The following is a 19,482-nucleotide window of genomic DNA, read 5'->3' on the forward strand; positions in this document are numbered from 1 at the left end:
GTCAAACTAAACTATGCCAACCTAAGATGAGTACACGCTATCTAATACACGCTATCTGAGAGTGAATTATTTGTGTGGTTGACTATCTGGTTGGGTGTGGCAGAGATGGCTGGGTGTGGCAGAGATGGCTGGGTGTGGCAGAGATGGCTGGGTGTGCCAGAGATGGCTGGGTGTGGCAGAGATGGCTGGGTGTGGCAGAGATGGCTGGGTGTGGCAGAGATGGCTGGGTGTGGCAGAGATGGCTGGGTGTGGCAGAGATGGCTGGGTGTGGCAGAGATGGCTGGGTGTGGCAGAGATGGCTGGGTGTGGCAGAGATGGCTGGGTGTGGCAGAGATGGCTGGGTGTGGCAGAGATGGCTGGGTGTGGCAGAGATGGCTGGGTGTGGCAGAGATGGCTGGGTGTGGCAGAGATGGCTGGGTGTGCCAGAGATGGCTGGGTGTGCCAGAGATGGCTGGGTGTGGCAGAGATGGCTGGGTGTGCCAGAGATGGCTGGGTGTGCCAGAGATGGCTGGGTGTGGCAGAGATGGCTGGGTGTGCCAGAGATGGCTGGGTGTGGCAGAGATGGCTGGGTGTGGCAGAGATGGCTGGGTGTGCCAGAGATGGCTGGGTGTGCCAGAAATGGCTGGGTGTGGCAGAGATGGCTGGGTGTGGCAGAGATGGCTGGGTGTGCCAGAGATGGCTGGGTGTGCCAGAGATGGCTGGGTGTGCCAGAGATGGATGGGTGTGCCAGAGATGGCTGGGTGTGGCAGAGATGGCTGGGTGTGGCAGAGATGGCTGGGTGTGGCAGAGATGGCTGGGTGTGTCAGAGATGGCTGGGTGTGGCAGAGATGGCTGGGTGTGGCAGAGATGGCTGGGTGTGTCAGAGATGGCTGGGTGTGTCAGAGATGGCTGGGTGTGGCAGAGATGGCTGGGTGTGCCAGAGATGGCTGGGTGTGGCAGAGATGGCTGGGTGTGGCAGAGATGGCTGGGTGTGCCAGAGATGGCTGGGTGTGCCAGAGATGGCTGGGTGTGCCAGAGATGGATGGGTGTGCCAGAGATGGCTGGGTGTGGCAGAGATGGCTGGGTGTGGCAGAGATGGCTGGGTGTGGCAGAGATGGCTGGGTGTGTCAGAGATGGCTGGGTGTGGCAGAGATGGCTGGGTGTGGCAGAGATGGCTGGGTGTGTCAGAGATGGCTGGGTGTGTCAGAGATGGCTGGGTGTGGCAGAGATGGCTGGGTGTGTCAGAGATGGCTGGGTGTGCCAGAGATGGCTGGGTGTGGCAGAGATGGCTGGGTGTGCCAGAGATGGCTGGGTGTGCCAGAGATGGCTGGGTGTGGCAGAGATGGCTGGGTGTGCCAGAGATGGCTGGGTGTGCCGGAGATGGCTGGGTGTGCCGGAGATGGCTGGGTGTGCCGGAGATGGCTGGGTGTGGCAGAGATGGCTGGGTGTGGCAGAGATGGCTGGGTGTGGCAGAGATGGCTGGGTGTGCCAGAGATGGCTGGGTGTGCCAGAGATGGCTCGGTGTGGCAGAGATGGCTGGGTGTGCCAGAGATGGCTGGGTGTGGCAGAGATGGCTGGGTGTGGCAGAGATGGCTGGGTGTGGCAGAGATGGCTGGGTGTGCCAGAGATGGCTGGGTGTGCCAGAGATGGCTCGGTGTGGCAGAGATGGCTGGGTGTGCCAGAGATGGCTGGGTGTGCCAGAGATGGCTGGGTGTGGCAGAGATGGCTGGGTGTGGCAGAGATGGCTGGGTGTGCCAGAGATGGCTGGGTGTGCCAGAGATGGCTGGGTGTGCCAGAGATGGCTGAGTGTGCCAGAGATGGCTGGGTGTGCCAGAGATGGCTGGGTGTGGCAGAGATGGCTGGGTGTGTCAGAGATGGCTGGGTGTGCCAGAGATGGCTGGGTGTGCCAGAGATGGCTGGGTGTGGCAGAGATGGCTGGGTGTGTCAGAGATGGCTGGGTGTGGCAGAGATGGCTGGGTGTGCCAGAGATGGCTGGGTGTGCCAGAGATGGCTGGGTGTGGCAGAGATGGCTGGGTGTGCCAGAGATGGCTGGGTGTGCCAGAGATGGCTGGGTGTGCCAGAGATGGCTGGGTGTGGCAGAGATGGCTGGGTGTGGCAGAGATGGCTGGGTGTCCCACACCAGACGGAACACTTGGGCTCAGTATCACTCAGCCATAACCAGCACTAAGAAAGAGGATGATAACATGGCGAGGCCAAAAGTTCCATAACATAACAAGAGATAACATAGGAGATAACATTACAAGAGAAAAGTTATATGAACTTTTGGGTGAAATAACAAAGATACAAAGTTCACACAGAAGGGGTTGTGAAGGTTATGAACTCGGGGACCAAGATGTTGTAATGTTTTCCAAGAGAAATATTCAACATTGAACAACATTGTTAGATACGGGAGTAGTTTAGTCTAAACCACCTAACTACACCTGTGGCACCCACCTGCATACCCCCTGCCCCCCATAATATTAAACACCTGTGACAACACTGTAACCCCCTGTTATTACAGGTTGCTACAGTGTCCAGGTGTTGAGAAAAGTTGTATGAAAGCTAAAATGGGAGTTATGATAGTTCCTTAAACATATACTGAGACAACCTTGAATACGGAACACGGTAACAGTATGTCTGTATGTGTGTCTTACAGGCTCTCTCTGCCAGGGTACAGCACCAGCTGTATCACACACCTCTGTATATTGTTAGTGTTAGGAGTAGTAACTTTTAGTGTAAGTAGTGTTAGGAGCTATGTTAGTGACATAGCTCGAGTGCAATTGTGTAAAATCTTGGTTTATGTCTCGGAGAGGCTGCAGGATCCAAGTAAATTCAGTAGAATTTTTGGTTGTAATTCTTATACCATGTCGTAGCTCAGTCGATTAAGGCAGCGTCTGGGATGCTCTCGGACGCAGGTTCGAATCCGCGTCACGGTCCTTGTGGATTTGTTCCCCTTTGTACTTGTTCCTAATGTAAAGAACTATGGAGCTTCTATGTCCTACTGTGTTAACTACTCAGCTGTTGCCCTAATCACACTGTCAATCAGTGTATGTGATTATATACTCATTGACTTTCCAGATTCAAACACCTCTGCCTTTCAGAGTGTATACCAATCACTTTACTCTACAAAGCTCTGTATTTTGTGGTGAGGTAAACTACTCGCCACAACATCTAACACGGTAGTTCTCTCTCTCTCTCTCTCTCTCTCTTGGTGCTCCAAAGCTTTTGACGAAGATGAACACGCCAAATGTTTTAGATAATTGCTGAACAGAAAATTTTGTCCCGTCATTGGTAGATATCGCTATATTTCTTATCAGGTATACATATTAGCTGTGAAATGTCGTGTCCTCTGAACATTTCTCACTAAATGTCGTGTCCTCTGAACATTTCTCACTAAATGTCGTGTCCTCTGAATATTTCTCACTAAATGTCGTGTCCTCTGAATACTTCTCACTAAATGTCGTGTCCTCTGAATACTTCTCACTAAATGTCGTGTCCTCTGAATATTTCTCACTAAATGTCGTGTCCTCTGAATACTTCTCACTAAATGTCGTGTCCTCTGAATACTTCTCACTAAATGTCGTGTCCTCTGAATACTTCTCACTAAATGTCGTGTCCTCTGAATATTTCTCACTAAATGTCGTGTCCTCTGAATACTTCTCACTAAATGTCGTGTCCTCTGAATACTTCTCACTAAATGTCGTGTCCTCTGAATACTTCTCACTAAATGTCGTGTCCTCTGAATATTTCTCACTAAATGTCGTGTCCTCTGAATATTTCTCACTAAATGTCGTGTCCTCTGAATACTTCTCACTAAAAATGGGGGTCAAACAAGGTGATGTTTTTAGTACTCTATTATTTGCTGTCTATCTTGATCCATTGTTGACAGAGATAAGAGTCAGTCGAGGTGACAGTCCCATAAGCAGTACTAAGCTGAGGGCTGAGCCACTAGGCTAAGCTGACACCGGGGGCCATTAAGCTGACACCGGGGGGGGGGGGGTGTTACGGAGGACGCTTCATGGACAACGCCATCTATTGGTGGTGGCGTGATACCAGTAAATGGCTCAAGATTCCTGCCTTGGCTGGCAAGTGAGGTCATTGTGGATGACCTCTGGTGAGGTGGCGACTCAAGATCAGCGCCATCTAGGTTGTGCTACGGAGCACTATATCAACGTCCCCAGTGAATAAGTGTTACTTCTTGGTTTCACCAATACTGTCCAATAACTGATGACGTGTTTGCGTCCACAGAGGTGACGTGGGGCAGCAGTGGTACTGAGGACGGCAGGATACCTTGGGCAGCCTAAGCTCTCTCGACTTAGTCCCGCCAGACGATTAAATAAGCCGCCGCCGATCAGAAGCAGCGTGTGTTGTCTGCATTTGGAGTAGCATTGGAAGAGATCGGCGTATCCCGGGACTGGCTAAGTGTAGAGACGAGCAACTGTGAGGTACCTGTTGAGGATTGTTACTAGCCAGTCGCTAGAGGCTTCTGCCAGGGGTTCGCTACCCCTGTATTGATTGCGTAGTGGCCCCAATCAGTGCCTGGTTGAGGTTCTCTGCCAGAACTTGGCTGGAGAGTGGTCGTGGGGTAGAGGTACCTCGTGATACTGTCGGTAGGCTGGCCCACAGGAAAGGTAAACTCGCCAGTGTTTCCCAGTACTGTCGTGTAGTGGAAAGACGGGGATTGACGGAGGCTGCATTGTGTGAGCGTCTTGGAGTGTTCACGACACTGTGCGAAAGCGACACTTGGAATATTACTACACTTGTACTTATATACATTTATATATATATATATATATATATATATATATATATATATATATATATATATATATATATATATATATATATGGTGAATATATTGGTGAAGGAAACAGTGTTTTGTTCATTCCCCCTTGTGATTATTCGTGCATTATCCGGCCAATTCCTTGACAACGACGACCGACTCGCAGTCGGATACTCAAACAAGTTCATACATCAAGAACCCGGTTACTGGTCCTACGTGGCCGTAATAGAGGGCCACTTAGCTGACACTGGGGGCCACTAAGCTGACACCGGGGGCCACTAACCTGACACTGGGGGCCACTAAGCTGACACTGGGGGCCACTAAGCTGACACTGGTGGCCACTAAGCTGACACCGGGGGGCCACTAAGCTGACACTGGGTGGCCACTAAGCTAACACTGGTGGCCACTAAGCTGACACTGGTGGCCACTAAGCTGAGGGCTGACACCGGGGGCCACTAAGCTGAGGGCTGACGCCGGGGGCCACTAAGCTGAGGGCTGACGCCGGGGGCCAATAAGCTGAGGGCTGACGCCGGAGGCCACTAAGCTGACACCGGGGGCCAATAAGCTGAGGGCTGACACCAGGGGCCACTAAGCTGAGGGCTGACGCCGGGGCCCACTAAGCTGACGCCGGGGGCCACTAAGCTGAGGGCTGACGCCGGGGGCCACTAAGCTGAGGACTGACGCCGGGGCCCACTAAGCTGACGCCGGGGGCCACTAAGCTGAGGGCTGACGCCGGGGGCCACTAAGCTGACGCCGGGGGCCAATAAGCTGAGGGCGGACGCCGGGGCCCACTAACCTGACGCCGGGGGCCACTAAGCTGAGGGCTGACACCGGGGGCCACTAAGCTGAGGGCTGACGCCGGGGGCCACTAAGCTGAGGGCTGACGCCGGGGGCCACTAAGCTGAGGGCTGACGCCGGGGGCTACTCACCATGTGTCGGGGTGGAGAGGAGACAGAGCGCCAGCAACACAACCAGGGGAGCCATGATGGTCCTGGAACACAAACACACACATTAGCCCACCCAGCCACGACCTGCGGGGTGGTAACACTCCATCACAACACTTAACCACTAAAACACACTACAACTAAAATACGTCACTAAAACTCTTCTCCACTACAACACTCCACTACAACACCACTACAACACTCCACCACAACACTCCACTACAACACTACTACAACACTCCACCACAACACTCCACTACAACACTACTACAACACTCCACTACAACACACCACCACAACACTCCACTACAACACTCCACTACAACACTCCACCACAACACTCCACTACAACACCACTACAACACTACTACAACACTCCACCACAACACTCCACCACAACACTCCACTACAACACTCGCCTGTTCATCACCAACATCTGTCGACACAGTTGTACAGCTGTCCGCTCCTGCACCTCGACCTCTGTACCACCAACTGCTGTCACCAGGGACGCTACCGGAGTGTCGACCTGAGTACCGGAGTGTCGAACCGGCTACCGGAGTGTCCAAGTGAGTACCGGAGTGTGGAACTTGGTACTGGTGGACGAGGGTGGAGGAGAGAGGGGCTCACTACAAGCTCTCCCCGTTATATACTCTTGTGGCTTACTGCTGGTTTTTTTGTTTTCAAGACGTGACGTTGGCACATCCTCCCTGGCCAACTGTTGACCCAAAACGGAAAACTGTTTTTAAAAAATTCTCTTCGTCTCGCATTCTGGACAACAACACACAATATGACGATGATCCGGTGGACGAGCAAATATATAATTGGTAAAATATTCAACTATGTCATTGGTAAAACCTCTTAGCCACTAAAGAATAAATTCGAAAAAAATAAAAAACGAATTTTAGAGGCAAGTTTCCTGGTAAAGTTTGGATGGGGTGGCGAACAGTGGGCTATATTTAGCAGCGGGGCCGTTGTTGGACCAGCAGGGGCCCAGGGTCGCCGTCGACCGTGGCTCCCCGCGCGTCTCAGACCTGCTCCTCACATTACCTTTATACCGTCAAGACTCCGGCGCTCTGCTGGTAACTCACTGGAACAAATCCACAAGGGCCGTGACGAGGATTCGAACCTGCGTCCGGGAGCATCCCAGACACTGCCTTAATCGACTGAGCTACGACAGGGTTAAAAAGAGTTGAAACCGAAGTTCTACTGAACTTACTGGATCCCGTAGCCTCTCCGAGGCACAAACTAGGATTTTACACAACTTCCCCCTGCACCCGAGCTATGTCAATGCAGTGTCTGGGATGCTCCCGGACGCAGGTTCGAATCCTCGTCACGGCCCTTGTGGATTTGTTCATTTGATGCATCACGTTAGTGTGATCTCTGTGTGTAATGATGTAAGGGCGAAGAGGGAGAACGGCCTGTTGACATAGCTCGGGTGCAGGGGGGGGGGGATTATTTTGTTGCCGCCGACGACGGCTAGTTTATTGGTCACCCCATACTCATCCTGTGAGCGGTAGTTTATTGTGCACCCCATACTCATCCTGTGAGCGGTAGTTTATTGGTCACCCCATACTCATCCTGTGAGCGGTAGTTTATTGGTCACCCCATACTCATCCTGTGAGCGGTAGTTTATTGGTCACCCCATACTCATCCTGTGAGCGGTAGTTTATTGGTCACCCCATACTCATCCTGTGAGCGGTAGTTTATTGGTCACCCCATACTCATCCTGTGAGCGGTAGTTTATTGGTCACCCCATACTCATCCTGTGAGCGGTAGTTTATTGGTCACCCCATACTCATCCTGTGAGCGGTAGTTTATTGGTCACCCCATACTCATCCTGTGAGCGGTAGTTTATTGTGCACCCCATACTCATCCTGTGAGCGGTAGTTTATTGGTCACCCCATACTCATCCTGTGAGCGGTAGTTTATTGGTCACCCCATACTCATCCTGTGAGCGGTAGTTTATTGTGCACCCCATACTCATCCTGTGAGCGGTAGTTTATTGGTCACCCCATACTCATCCTGTGAGCGGTAGTTTATTGGTCACCCCATACTCATCCTGTGAGCGGTAGTTTATTGTGCACCCCATACTCATCCTGTGAGCGGTAGTTTATTGGTCACCCCATACTCATCCTGTGAGCGGTAGTTTATTGGTCACCCCATACTCATCCTGTGAGCGGTAGTTTATTGTGCACCCCATACTCATCCTGTGAGCGGTAGTTTATTGTGCACCCCATACTCATCCTGTGAGCGGTAGTTTATTGTGCACCCCATACTCATCCTGTGAGCGGTAGTTTATTGGTCACCCCATACTCATCCTGTGAGCGGTAGTTTATTGGTCACCCCATACTCATCCTGTGAGCGGTAGTTTATTGTGCACCCCATACTCATCCTGTGAGCGGTAGTTTATTGGTCACCCCATACTCATCCTGTGAGCGGTAGCGCAAAAACATTACAGAGGGCACATCAGACCTCATCTTAGATTATTACATAAACAATTTCATCTGTCCTTCACACCTTATAGTTACAATGTCAGATAGTTACAGAGAAAGTGCTATTACAAGAGCTATATATTTACAGTAAGTCATCATACATTAATGGTAGGTCTTATCGCTAATACATAATAGTTTGACCAATGCGGATATTACAGAGTCATAGGGGAGCTTCTGTTTATTATTAGTCCTCACAATACACTACTTGTTTCTGAATCTCATATGTCGGTCATCTACTGGAAGCGAAATATGGGTACAGTGCAAGGATTTCAGGTAATTTATCCATGGTAATAAGATAGGTTGCCATATCATACAGAGTGAGCTTAAATTTATCTCTAAATGGCTCAATTTTACTACAATCCAAGATATAGTGTTGGAGTGTGTGTCCCTGCCTATGTCCACACACTTTACACTTTACTTCATCTAGATCCCTATACAAGCCCAACTGCCAGAGATACTTGTAGCCAAGTCTTATACGAGCTGTGACAACATCTGTTAGTCTACTGACTTTGTTACTTGTCCCATACACATGTTTTACTTCACTTATTTCATTGTGATGAACAATGGACCTGCTAGTTCCAGTTTGCACTGTTCTACTTTCTTCAAATCCATCCAGGAGTTCTCGTCTAATGACACTTTTAAGGGACCTATTTGATAACTCAAGATTCCGTTCAATACTGTCTTTATTTACTGCAGCCTTAGCAAGGGCGTCAACTTTTTCATGTTCCTGCAGGCCAATGTGAGAAGGAATCCACAACATTTTTATATTTACTAAGTATTCTTATATATCTACGTCTAGCTTAATGGAGTTGTGTAAAATCCTGGTTTGTGCCTCGGAGAGGCTACGGGATCCAGTAAGTTCAGTAGAACTTCGGTTTCAACTCTGTTTAACCATGTCGTAGCTCAGTCGATTAAGGCAGTGTCTGGGATGCTCCCGGACGCAGGTTCGAATCCTCGTCACGGCCCTTGTGGATTTGTTCATTTGATGCATCACGTTAGTGTGATCTCTGTGTGTAATACCCACTGGAACTCTACTTGTAAACTGGGAGTATACCCACTGGGGGTTCTGCTTGCAAGCAAGGAGTATACCCACTGGAGCTCTGCTTGCAAGCAAGGAGTATACCCACTGGGGTTCTGCTTGCAAGCAAGGAGTATACCCACTGGAGCTCTGCTTGCAAGCAAGGAGTATACCCGCTGGAGCTCTGCTTGCAAGCAAGGAGTATACCCGCTGGAGCTCTGCTTGCAAGCAAGGAGTATACCCGCTGGAGCTCTGCTTGCAAGCAAGGAGTATACCCGCTGGAGCTCTGCTTGCAAGCAAGGAGTATACCCGCTGGAGCTCTGCTTGCAAGCAAGGAGTATACCCGCTGGGACTCTGCTTGTAAGCAAGGAGTATAACCACTGGGGATCTGCTTGTAAGCAAGGAGTATACCCACTGGAGCTCTGCTTGCAAGCAAGGAGTATACCCGCTGGAACTCTGCTTGCAAGCAAGGAGTATACCCGCTGGAGCTCTGCTTGCAAGCAAGGAGTATACCCGCTGGAGCTCTGCTTGCAAGCAAGGAGTATACCCGCTGGAGCTCTGCTTGCAAGCAAGGAGTATACCCGCTGGAGCTCTGCTTGCAAGCAAGGAGTATACCCACTGGGACTCTGCTTGTAAGCAAGGAGTATAACCACTGGGGATCTGCTTGTAAGCAAGGAGTATACCCACTGGAGCTCTGCTTGCAAGCAAGGAGTATACCCACTGGGACTCTGCTTGTAAGCAAGGAGTATAACCACTGGGGATCTGCTTGTAAGCAAGGAGTATACCCACTGGAGCTCTGCTTGTAAGCAAGGAGTATAACCACTGGGGATCTGCTTGTAAGCAAGGAGTATACCCACTGGGACTCTGCTTGTAAGCAAGGAGTATAACCACTGGAGCTCTGCTTGCAAGCAAGGAGTATACCCACTGGAGCTCTGCTTGCAAGCAAGGAGTATACCCGCTGGAGCTCTGCTTGCAAGCAAGGAGTATACCCACTGGAGCTCTGCTTGCAAGCAAGGAGTATACCCACTGGAGCTCTGCTTGCAAGCAAGGAGTATACCCACTGGAGCTCTGCTTGCAAGCAAGGAGTATACCCACTGGAGCTCTGCTTGCAAGCAAGGAGTATACCCACTGGAGCTCTGCTTGCAAGCAAGGAGTATACCCACTGGAGCTCTGCTTGCAAGCAAGGAGTATACCCACTGGAGCTCTGCTTGCAAGCAAGGAGTATACCCACTGGGACTCTGCTTGTAAGCAAGGAGTATAACCACTGGGGATCTGCTTGCAAGCAAGGAGTATACCCACTGGGACTCTGCTTGTAAGCAAGGAGTATACCCACTGGGACTCTGCTTGTAAGCAAGGAGTATAACCACTGGGGATCTGCTTGCAAGCAAGGAGTATACCCACTGGGACTCTGCTTGTAAGCAAGGAGTATACCCACTGGGACTCTGCTTGTAAGCAAGGAGTATAACCACTGGGACTCTGCTTGTAAGCAAGGAGTATAACCACTGGGGATCTGCTTGCAAGCAAGGAGTATACCCACTGAAGCTCTGCTTGCAAGCAAGGAGTATACCCACTGGAGCTCTGCTTGCAAGCAAGGAGTATACCCACTGGAGCTCTGCTTGCAAGCAAGGAGTATACCCGCTGGAGCTCTGCTTGCAAGCAAGGAGTATACCCACTGGGACTCTGCTTGCAAGCAAGGAGTATACCCGCTGGAGCTCTGCTTGCAAGCAAGGAGTATACCCACTGGGACTCTGCTTGCAAGCAAGGAGTATACCCGCTGGAGCTCTGCTTGCAAGCAAGGAGTATACCCGCTGGAGCTCTGCTTGCAAGCAAGGAGTATACCCGCTGGAGCTCTGCTTGCAAGCAAGGAGTATACCCGCTGGAGCTCTGCTTGCAAGCAAGGAGTATACCCGCTGGAGCTCTGCTTGCAAGCAAGGAGTATACCCGCTGGAGCTCTGCTTGCAAGCAAGGAGTATACCCGCTGGAGCTCTGCTTGCAAGCAAGGAGTATACCCGCTGGAGCTCTGCTTGCAAGCAAGGAGTATACCCGCTGGAGCTCTGCTTGCAAGCAAGGAGTATACCCGCTGGAGCTCTGCTTGCAAGCAAGGAGTATACCCGCTGGAGCTCTGCTTGCAAGCAAGGAGTATACCCGCTGGAGCTCTGCTTGCAAGCAAGGAGTATACCCACTGGGACTCTGCTTGCAAGCAAGGAGTATACCCGCTGGAGCTCTGCTTGCAAGCAAGGAGTATACCCGCTGGAGCTCTGCTTGCAAGCAAGGAGTATACCCGCTGGAGCTCTGCTTGCAAGCAAGGAGTATACCCGCTGGAGCTCTGCTTGCAAGCAAGGAGTATACCCGCTGGAGCTCTGCTTGCAAGCAAGGAGTATACCCGCTGGAGCTCTGCTTGCAAGCAAGGAGTATACCCACTGGGACTCTGCTTGCAAGCAAGGAGTATACCCGCTGGAGCTCTGCTTGCAAGCAAGGAGTATACCCGCTGGAGCTCTGCTTGCAAGCAAGGAGTATACCCGCTGGAGCTCTGCTTGCAAGCAAGGAGTATACCCACTGGGACTCTGTTTGCAAGCAAGGAGTATACCCGCTGGAGCTCTGCTTGCAAGCAAGGAGTATACCCGCTGGAGCTCTGCTTGCAAGCAAGGAGTATACCCGCTGGAGCTCTGCTTGCAAGCAAGGAGTATACCCGCTGGAGCTCTGCTTGCAAGCAAGGAGTATACCCACTGGAGCTCTGCTTGCAAGCAAGGAGTATGCCCGCTGGAGCTCTGCTTGCAAGCAAGGAGTATACCCGCTGGAGCTCTGCTTGCAAGCAAGGAGTATACCCGCTGGAGCTCTGCTTGCAAGCAAGGAGTATACCCGCTGGAGCTCTGCTTGCAAGCAAGGAGTATACCCGCTGGAGCTCTGCTTGCAAGCAAGGAGTATACCCGCTGGAGCTCTGCTTGCAAGCAAGGAGTATACCCGCTGGAGCTCTGCTTGCAAGCAAGGAGTATGCAAGCCTGGTGTCCTGACCTATCTGGAAAATAGCTCAGTGTTTACCTTAATCTTTGTCTGATACACTTAAGAACCAAACGCACTTCAGGGTGTGTTTGTCTGCTCTGTTTTATGTAATTACCAATTTCTTCCTTATGTCCTTTTTAAAATTTCCAACTACTCTGACAAATTGTTGGTCTAGATAGACTTTCCTAATATTAATTGGTTATTCGACCTGATCAATGTACATGGTGTCTTACCCTGGATGTGTATTCCCTTGTGTTACGGTATCGACACCGACGCTGGAGTATGGCGTGGCGATTTCAGCCCCATCTATGGGTCTGCACTCCAACTCCCCGGTATTGGTGGCTACGCACACAACGCCATCTGTTGGTGGTGGCGTGGTATTGATGAAAGACTCAGGTTTCCTGCCCCAGTTTGAAGAGGAAGTCGATGATGATGACCTCTGGTGGGTGACATATCGAGATCAACTCTATCAAAGTTGTGGCTACAATTTACAATTTCAATTTCCCGGAGGAAGGGTGTTATTCTAGGGTCACCCAGTGTACTGTCCGTCTAGTTAATGACTTTTTATGTTCACAGAGGTGACATAAGGAGGCGATTGCATCAAGGAGGGCAGTTCACCTTGGGCAGTCCAAGATTTCTTGACTTGGTCCTGTGAGAGGGCAAAGCGGCCGCCGTCGGTAGTAGCAGTGTGTTAGCTGCTTGCTTATGCAGTGTTGTATGGGCCGATGACCCGGGATTGGCCAGGAAGAGTTACAAGACAACAGAGGTGCGTCTGTTGAGAAGTGCTGCTAGCAAGCTGCTAGAGACCTCTGCCAGGGTGTTAGCTACCCCTGTATAGGATTGTTAAGAGACTCTGTCAGCGTGTTGTTGAAACCCTCTGCCGGCGTGTATCTGGAGAGTGGAGATGGGATATTGACACATCGTGAAGATACGGTGTGGACTGGCCCATGTTGAAGAAGGTGAACTCGACGGTACCTGGAAAGTGGATTCACCGAGATTGATGAACACTGCCGATGTATTGTGTCCTGAGTGAAAGAGACACTATTGTAAATACGTGTAGTAATACTTTAATTTAACATACAGTATATATGTAGTGGTGAAGGTGTTAATATATTGATGAAGATGTGATTGTGTATTGTTTATCCGCCTTTTATTCTTTGCACTAATAGCTGACAGTCAGTTCTTGAAAGCTTACCACCGTCTTGGGGGTTGGATATAGTAGAGAAGGTTATAGCAGCAAGAGCCCGGTTACTGGCCCAAAGTGGCCGTAACACTTTGTCATGTCACCCACCGCTCGACCCACGGCCCGTCACAAGGACAGTCCATCTCCTGTGTTCAGGTGCACCCAATCCATCCTTTCCTCAAAATCAGCTTTACTGAACCCTAACAGTGTAATAGCCTTCTCTCGCATCAATTTTCATTGCTGTTGTAAATCTAATTCCTCTTTAATCACCCAGTTCGTTGGCTGTTTCCTCATTAGTAATAATTTATGTATTTCTCAGGACCAAATGCATAATATTATTGCTTCGGGTGAGAGCAATAACGAGCTGTATAAGGAGACATCTCTTATCATCTGCAGGAGCTCTTCTGCCTCTTTAGGAGGGCAAGAGTGGAGTGTCTTGCCCTCCCCCTCCCCCCCCCGCGAGGGTAAACTGCACCGGCCATACACATCACTCACAGTTGATATCTTTTCAGCTCTCCACAAATTGGTTTACTGTCTGATCCATTTACAGCCGGTGGTCCGAATATTACTCCAATTGGGGCTATCTCGTGTCCCTCCTCACTGCTGGTCATATTGTTCCGTGCAAGGCCCTCACTTGGTCTCCTCTTGCCATGCACATCAGATCTCTCTCTCTGTTATGGACCCGAGTCCAGCGTCGTAGCACGGAGCAGTGACGACAATGCCATCTGTGAGTCCGCTCCCGAAAACCCCTCCAAATGAACAATGCCATCTAGTGAGGACGGGATATACCGGCCACAGGGGCTGGATTCCCGTCTTAATCAGCTCGTAACATAGCCGCTGCTGACCTCTGGTGAGGTGGCGCTTAGACAGCAACGCCATCTATGGAGTGGATAGGTGGACGTTTGTGTCTAAGCCCGTAAGTGAGGTTCCCTAGTCCCAGTACTAATGATGTGTCTGATTACAGAGTCGACCTGGGACTGCTGTATTGGACAATGGATCAGTCTACCCAAGGCAGCCAAGGTTTCTCCACGAGTTTGCTGAAGAAGCTGCGAGTCACCCCCGGACGAACTCTGCTGAGAGTGTTAGCCTGCCTGTGACGTGGCAGTATCAGGAATCGCCTTATCCGGGGCTGGCTGGTGGAAGAGACTAGCCACTGTGGTGCTTAGAGAGGAGGGTGATCAGAGGGATCACATGAGGCTCCTGCCTAGGGCTTGGAACCCTAGTATCGGTCGTGGAGTGGCCTACACAGTGGAGCTGATCGGAACCTGCCAGCTACTGGCTGGATTGTGGTTGAAGGCCTCCACGACGGAGCATCCAGTGGGACTGTGATTTGGCTGGCCTGTGGCCAGGGTAGATTCGCCGAGAGAATCATAGAGGATTCATCGTGGGCCACTGAGAAAGGAACCAGGGCTACCCGAAGTGCGCACCGTGGAGCATCCTGTGTCTTCAGAGGAAGACAACTCTGTATATTATAGTGTATTTATAACCCCCATGTGACTGTTATATATTTATTTATGGTGGTGGTGAAATAATATATATAAATCAGAACATTTGTATCCCTCCCCCTTTAAGTTAACTTGCGTTATGGAACACATCCCTTGAAAGCCTCTACTAACTTGGGGCCGGATTCCCAAATTCTAATAACACCAGAAAAGAACCCGGTTACGCCCCAGTAGGGCCGTAACACTCTCTCTTGCAATGCACGTCAGATCTCTCTCTCTCTCTTGCAATGCACTTCAAATCTCTTCTCACAGCATCTTCAGCTATTTTCTATATGTTATGTCAACATGGAAAGACTTGCATCTCTCATCACCTGTTACTCGCCCAGCAGGTGTCTTGAGTTGATGTTCACCATGTTTCAGATACCCAGGTACTGAGTACACACCTGAGTGCTACTGTGGCCAGGTGCTGAGTACACACCTGAGTGCTACTGTGGCCAGGTGCTGAGTACACACCTGAGTGCTACTGTGGCCAGGTGCTGAGTACACACCTGAGTGCTACTGTGGCCAGGTGCTGAGTACACACCTGAGTGCTACTGTGGCCAGGTGCTGAGTACACACCTGAGTGTTACTGTGGCCAGGTGCTGAGTACACACCTGAGTGCTACTGTGGCCAGGTGCTGAGTACACACCTGAGTGCTACTGTGGCCAGGTGCTGAGTACACACCTGAGTGTTACTGTGGCCAGGTGCTGAGTACACACCTGAGTGCTACTGTGGCCAGGTGCTGAGTACACACCTGAGTGTTACTGTGGCCAGGTGCTGAGTACACACCTGAGTGCTACTGTGGCCAGGTGCTGAGTACACACCTGATATTTCTACCAAAAACACTATACACTTGCCTTTTTGAGAGTCTCGGTAGTACAGGTGGCTTAATTTCGTTCATGACGCATCAGCGGGATCCCGGGTTCAGTTCCTACAAGGGACAGAAATGGTTGGGCACGTATCATTTCACCTAATGCCTCTGTTCACCTGGCAGCAAATATACGTAGCCCCGTCCTTGTCTGAGCACCGCACACGTCAGAGACCCGCCCTTAAGCGTCGTCATAGTGTTGACCTGTTGTTAGTGGAGTGCCCCGGGGCTCTGTCCTGGGGTCTCTGTTGTTAGTGGAGTGCCCCGGGGCTCTGTCCTGGGACCTCTGTTGTTAGTGGAGTGCCCCGGGGCTCTGTCCTGGGACCTCTGTTGTTAGTGGAGTGCCCCGGGGCTCTGTCCTGGGACCTCTGTTGTTAGTGGAGTGCCCCGGGGCTCTGTCCTGGGGTCTCTGTTGTTAGTGGAGTGTCCCGGGGCTCTGTCCTGGGACCTCTGTTAGGGGAGTGCCCCGGGGCTCTGTCCTGGGACCTCTGTTGTTAGTGGAGTGCCCCGGGGCTCTGTCCTGGGACCTCTGTTGTTAGTGGAGTGCCCCGGGGCTCTGTCCTGGGGTCTCTGTTGTTAGTGGAGTGTCCCGGGGCTCTGTCCTGGGACCTCTGTTAGTGGAGTGCCCCGGGGCTCTGTCCTGGGACCTCTGTTGTTAGTGGACACCAGACCACCCCATCTGTCAGACATCTGGACCTAGATTTACGAAGCTCCGTGTATTTCTTCGTAAGTAAGTGTGTTACGAAGGTTCGTAAGTATTGCCTAAGGACGTTCCTACGCCCAATTCAGAAAGATTTATTTACGATGATTTTAGCAACTTCACTTAAATCTCGCTAGATGTCACTAGGGCTTTTCGTTTGGCCAATCAAAGAAAAGGTAACATTTTTCGTCTTACAGCTGTAGCCAATCACGACGGCTACATACAGGTGCTCATCCATTATCACTTGCCACTTATTTATGTCGAATTTTCTTATAAAATTAGTATATTTCGAAGTAAAACTGTTTTTTTCAACTTGTACAGCCAGCACCGACATTGTAGTAAACAAATATGTTATATATTTTTTTTTTTACCTACGTAATTCTAAGAGATATTTCGTGGTTTTCCTTGTCGCTCCGATTTGAGAAGTGATGGTATTTATTTACGTATATATTTACCTAAATTTACCCAAGGACCACTAACTATCTAGTGGCCTCGACGAGGACAAAAAGCCAGCGGCTTGTTAAGTCCCGCCAATTATCCTAATGATATTTTCTAGCTGGATTTTGGCATTTACGGCTTCAGCGGGTAGGCGGTTCCATGGATTTATAACCCTCTGGGTGAAAAAAAACATCTGTTTTCAGTCCTACTTGAGAGAACATACTCTCCAACACTATCAGTGATTGTCCTGTTATCAGTGACTTCAGACCAAATGATATGAGGTTCTTTGAGCTCTGTAATTACTTCATACACTCAGGAATATTGGAAGATAATCTTGTGCTACACCCAGATCTTGCCAGTGGAGGCTCATAGATCAGCCTTACACTTCTCGTTCTCTCCTGATGCCATGTATGACTGGCCATCCTGTGAGTTGAGGATGTTGGATGAGCTTGTAGCTGGTTTTTGATCTACACTGTGTGATCCTTCATACAGAATAGGGAAGCAGCACATTGCTGTGTATACCTAAACATGTTAAAAAACTACATTGTTTGAGAGGAGTCTTGTAGAAACTGTAAGGTTAATTACTTACCACTTGTGAAAATCGTGAAGTTGTTAAGTCTGTTACGGCCACTTGGACCAGTAACCGGGTTCTTGCTGTTATAACCTCTTTCACTATATCCAACCCCAAGTCGATGGTAAGCTTTCAAGAACTGGTTGTTTCAAGTAGTAGTGCAATGAATAAATAATGGGGGGAGGGATAAGCAATATACAATTTCCCTCATCAATATATTATAATATTAAAGTATGCCTACACCTATTTACAATGGTGTCTCTTTCATGCAGGACACAGCACAACGACAGTGTTCATCAAGCCCAGTGAATCCACATTCCAGGTACATGTTGTCCACTCATATTGGGAAACACTGGCGAGTTCACCTTCTACACGGGCCAGTCCACCCACACAGTATCATGATGTGTCTACACCCAACCTTTCGCTCTCCAGATACACACTGGCAGAGGGCTTCAGCAACACGCTGACAGGGGTCCCAAACTAACACACACAGGGGCAGCTAACACCCTGGCAGAAGCCTCTAGCAGCTTGCTAGCAGCACTTCACAATAGACACATCACTGTCTTTCGTAACTCTTACAGGCCAATCCCGGGTACGTCGGACCATACAACACTGAGTACATCGGCAGCTAACACACTGCTCTAATCAGACGGCGGCCACTTAGTCCTCACACAGGACCAAGTCAAGAGTTCGTGGACTGCTCCAGGTGAACTGCCCCAGCTCAATCGCCTCCATATGTCACCTCTGTGGACATAAAAACGTCATTAGCCAGATGGAGAGTACACTGGGTAACCCTGGGATAACACTCGTCCACCGGGGACTTGATATTACGCTTGTAGCCACAACCTAGATGGCGCTGATCTTGATACGCCTCCCACCAGAGGTCGTCATCATCGACCTCACATTCTGACTGAGGCAGGAAACCGGAGCCATTCACCGCTGCCACGCCACCACCAACAGATGGCGTTGTCTGTGTAGCCACCAATACCGGGGAGTTGGAGTACAGACCCATAGATGGCGCTGAATCGCCACTCTATACTCCAGTGACGGTGTCGATACCGTAACAAGTCAGAGTTGACTTGTTTTTTGTATTGAGGCTGGTATTTTCTTCCCTGATTCCATGTATGACTAACCACCCTGTGAGATAGGAGTATTAGATGAACTTATAGCTAGGTTTTATCTACACTGTGTAATCTTTCATATAGAATAGTGTAGCAGCACATTGCTGTTTATACCTAAGCTTCTTAACAAAAAAATCAGTAATAAAGGTTTTAAATTATAGTTTGTATTAATACCAGTATTATGCTTATTAAATCATGTTAACCATGGATCATTAAGATCTCTTGTTGATATGTAATAGTCATATTTCTTGTGAATCATTCATTAAATTGTGCAGTATGTCTCAGTTTTTCACTTCTTTGGATACACAGTAGAAAAAGAGTTTATTATTTAAATAACTGGATCAATATTTTTACAGGTGACAGGATTTGTCTGACTCACAGGTGCATTATCTGTTAACAAAATCAGTTTATTGTTATACACAATGGTGCTCCACAGCCTTCCCGGCTTGGTGCCTTCTTTTGCTAATTACTTATTGTTACACACAGCCCAATGGTGGAACAGGAAGACGTCTTGGACACAAATTTGTTCCACGCTAAATGTAAAGGAATCAGCTGAGCATTCCTCAAATAAAATACGCTGCCTCAGCTTATAAGATAAATAAAATAAGCATTTCTCAGAAATATAGCTGCCTCACCTATTGCTGATAATTTTGTTGGATCCGTGTACAGCAACGCCTTATAGTATTGGTATTCTAGAAAAATAAAGCAGTATTGTAATACAACCTGTAAGATGAAAACTACAAATTTATATATATATATATATTATATATATATATATATATATATATATATATATATATATATATATATATATATATATATATATAAATATATATATATATATATATATATATATATATATATATATATATATATATGGGGGTGTTAGACTGTGGTGCTCAGG

At 49.3% G+C, this 19,482-nt stretch overlaps 1 protein-coding gene across 2 annotated transcripts in view; it reads right to left on the bottom strand.

The window, feature by feature from the left end:
- Positions 1-19,482, bottom strand: part of LOC123762891 (uncharacterized) — a 51,663-nt gene that overhangs the window by 3,147 nt on the left and 29,034 nt on the right. The window contains exons 1-3 of one of the 2 annotated variants that reach the window (XM_045749631.2): positions 12,450-12,848; positions 6,126-6,421; positions 5,692-5,753 (exon numbers count right to left, since the gene is read on the bottom strand). In XM_045749631.2, the coding sequence (XP_045605587.1) occupies positions 5,692-5,753; positions 6,126-6,142 (79 nt within the window). In that variant the 5' untranslated portion in view covers positions 6,143-6,421; positions 12,450-12,848. Of the gene's footprint in view, positions 1-5,691; positions 5,754-6,125; positions 6,422-12,449; positions 12,849-19,482 lie in introns of those variants that run through there. The other variant, XM_045749632.2, reaches the window with a different exon arrangement.

The sequence above is a fragment of the Procambarus clarkii genome, chromosome 47, assembly GCF_040958095.1.
Source record: "Procambarus clarkii isolate CNS0578487 chromosome 47, FALCON_Pclarkii_2.0, whole genome shotgun sequence".
Lineage (NCBI taxonomy): Eukaryota > Metazoa > Arthropoda > Malacostraca > Decapoda > Cambaridae > Procambarus > Procambarus clarkii.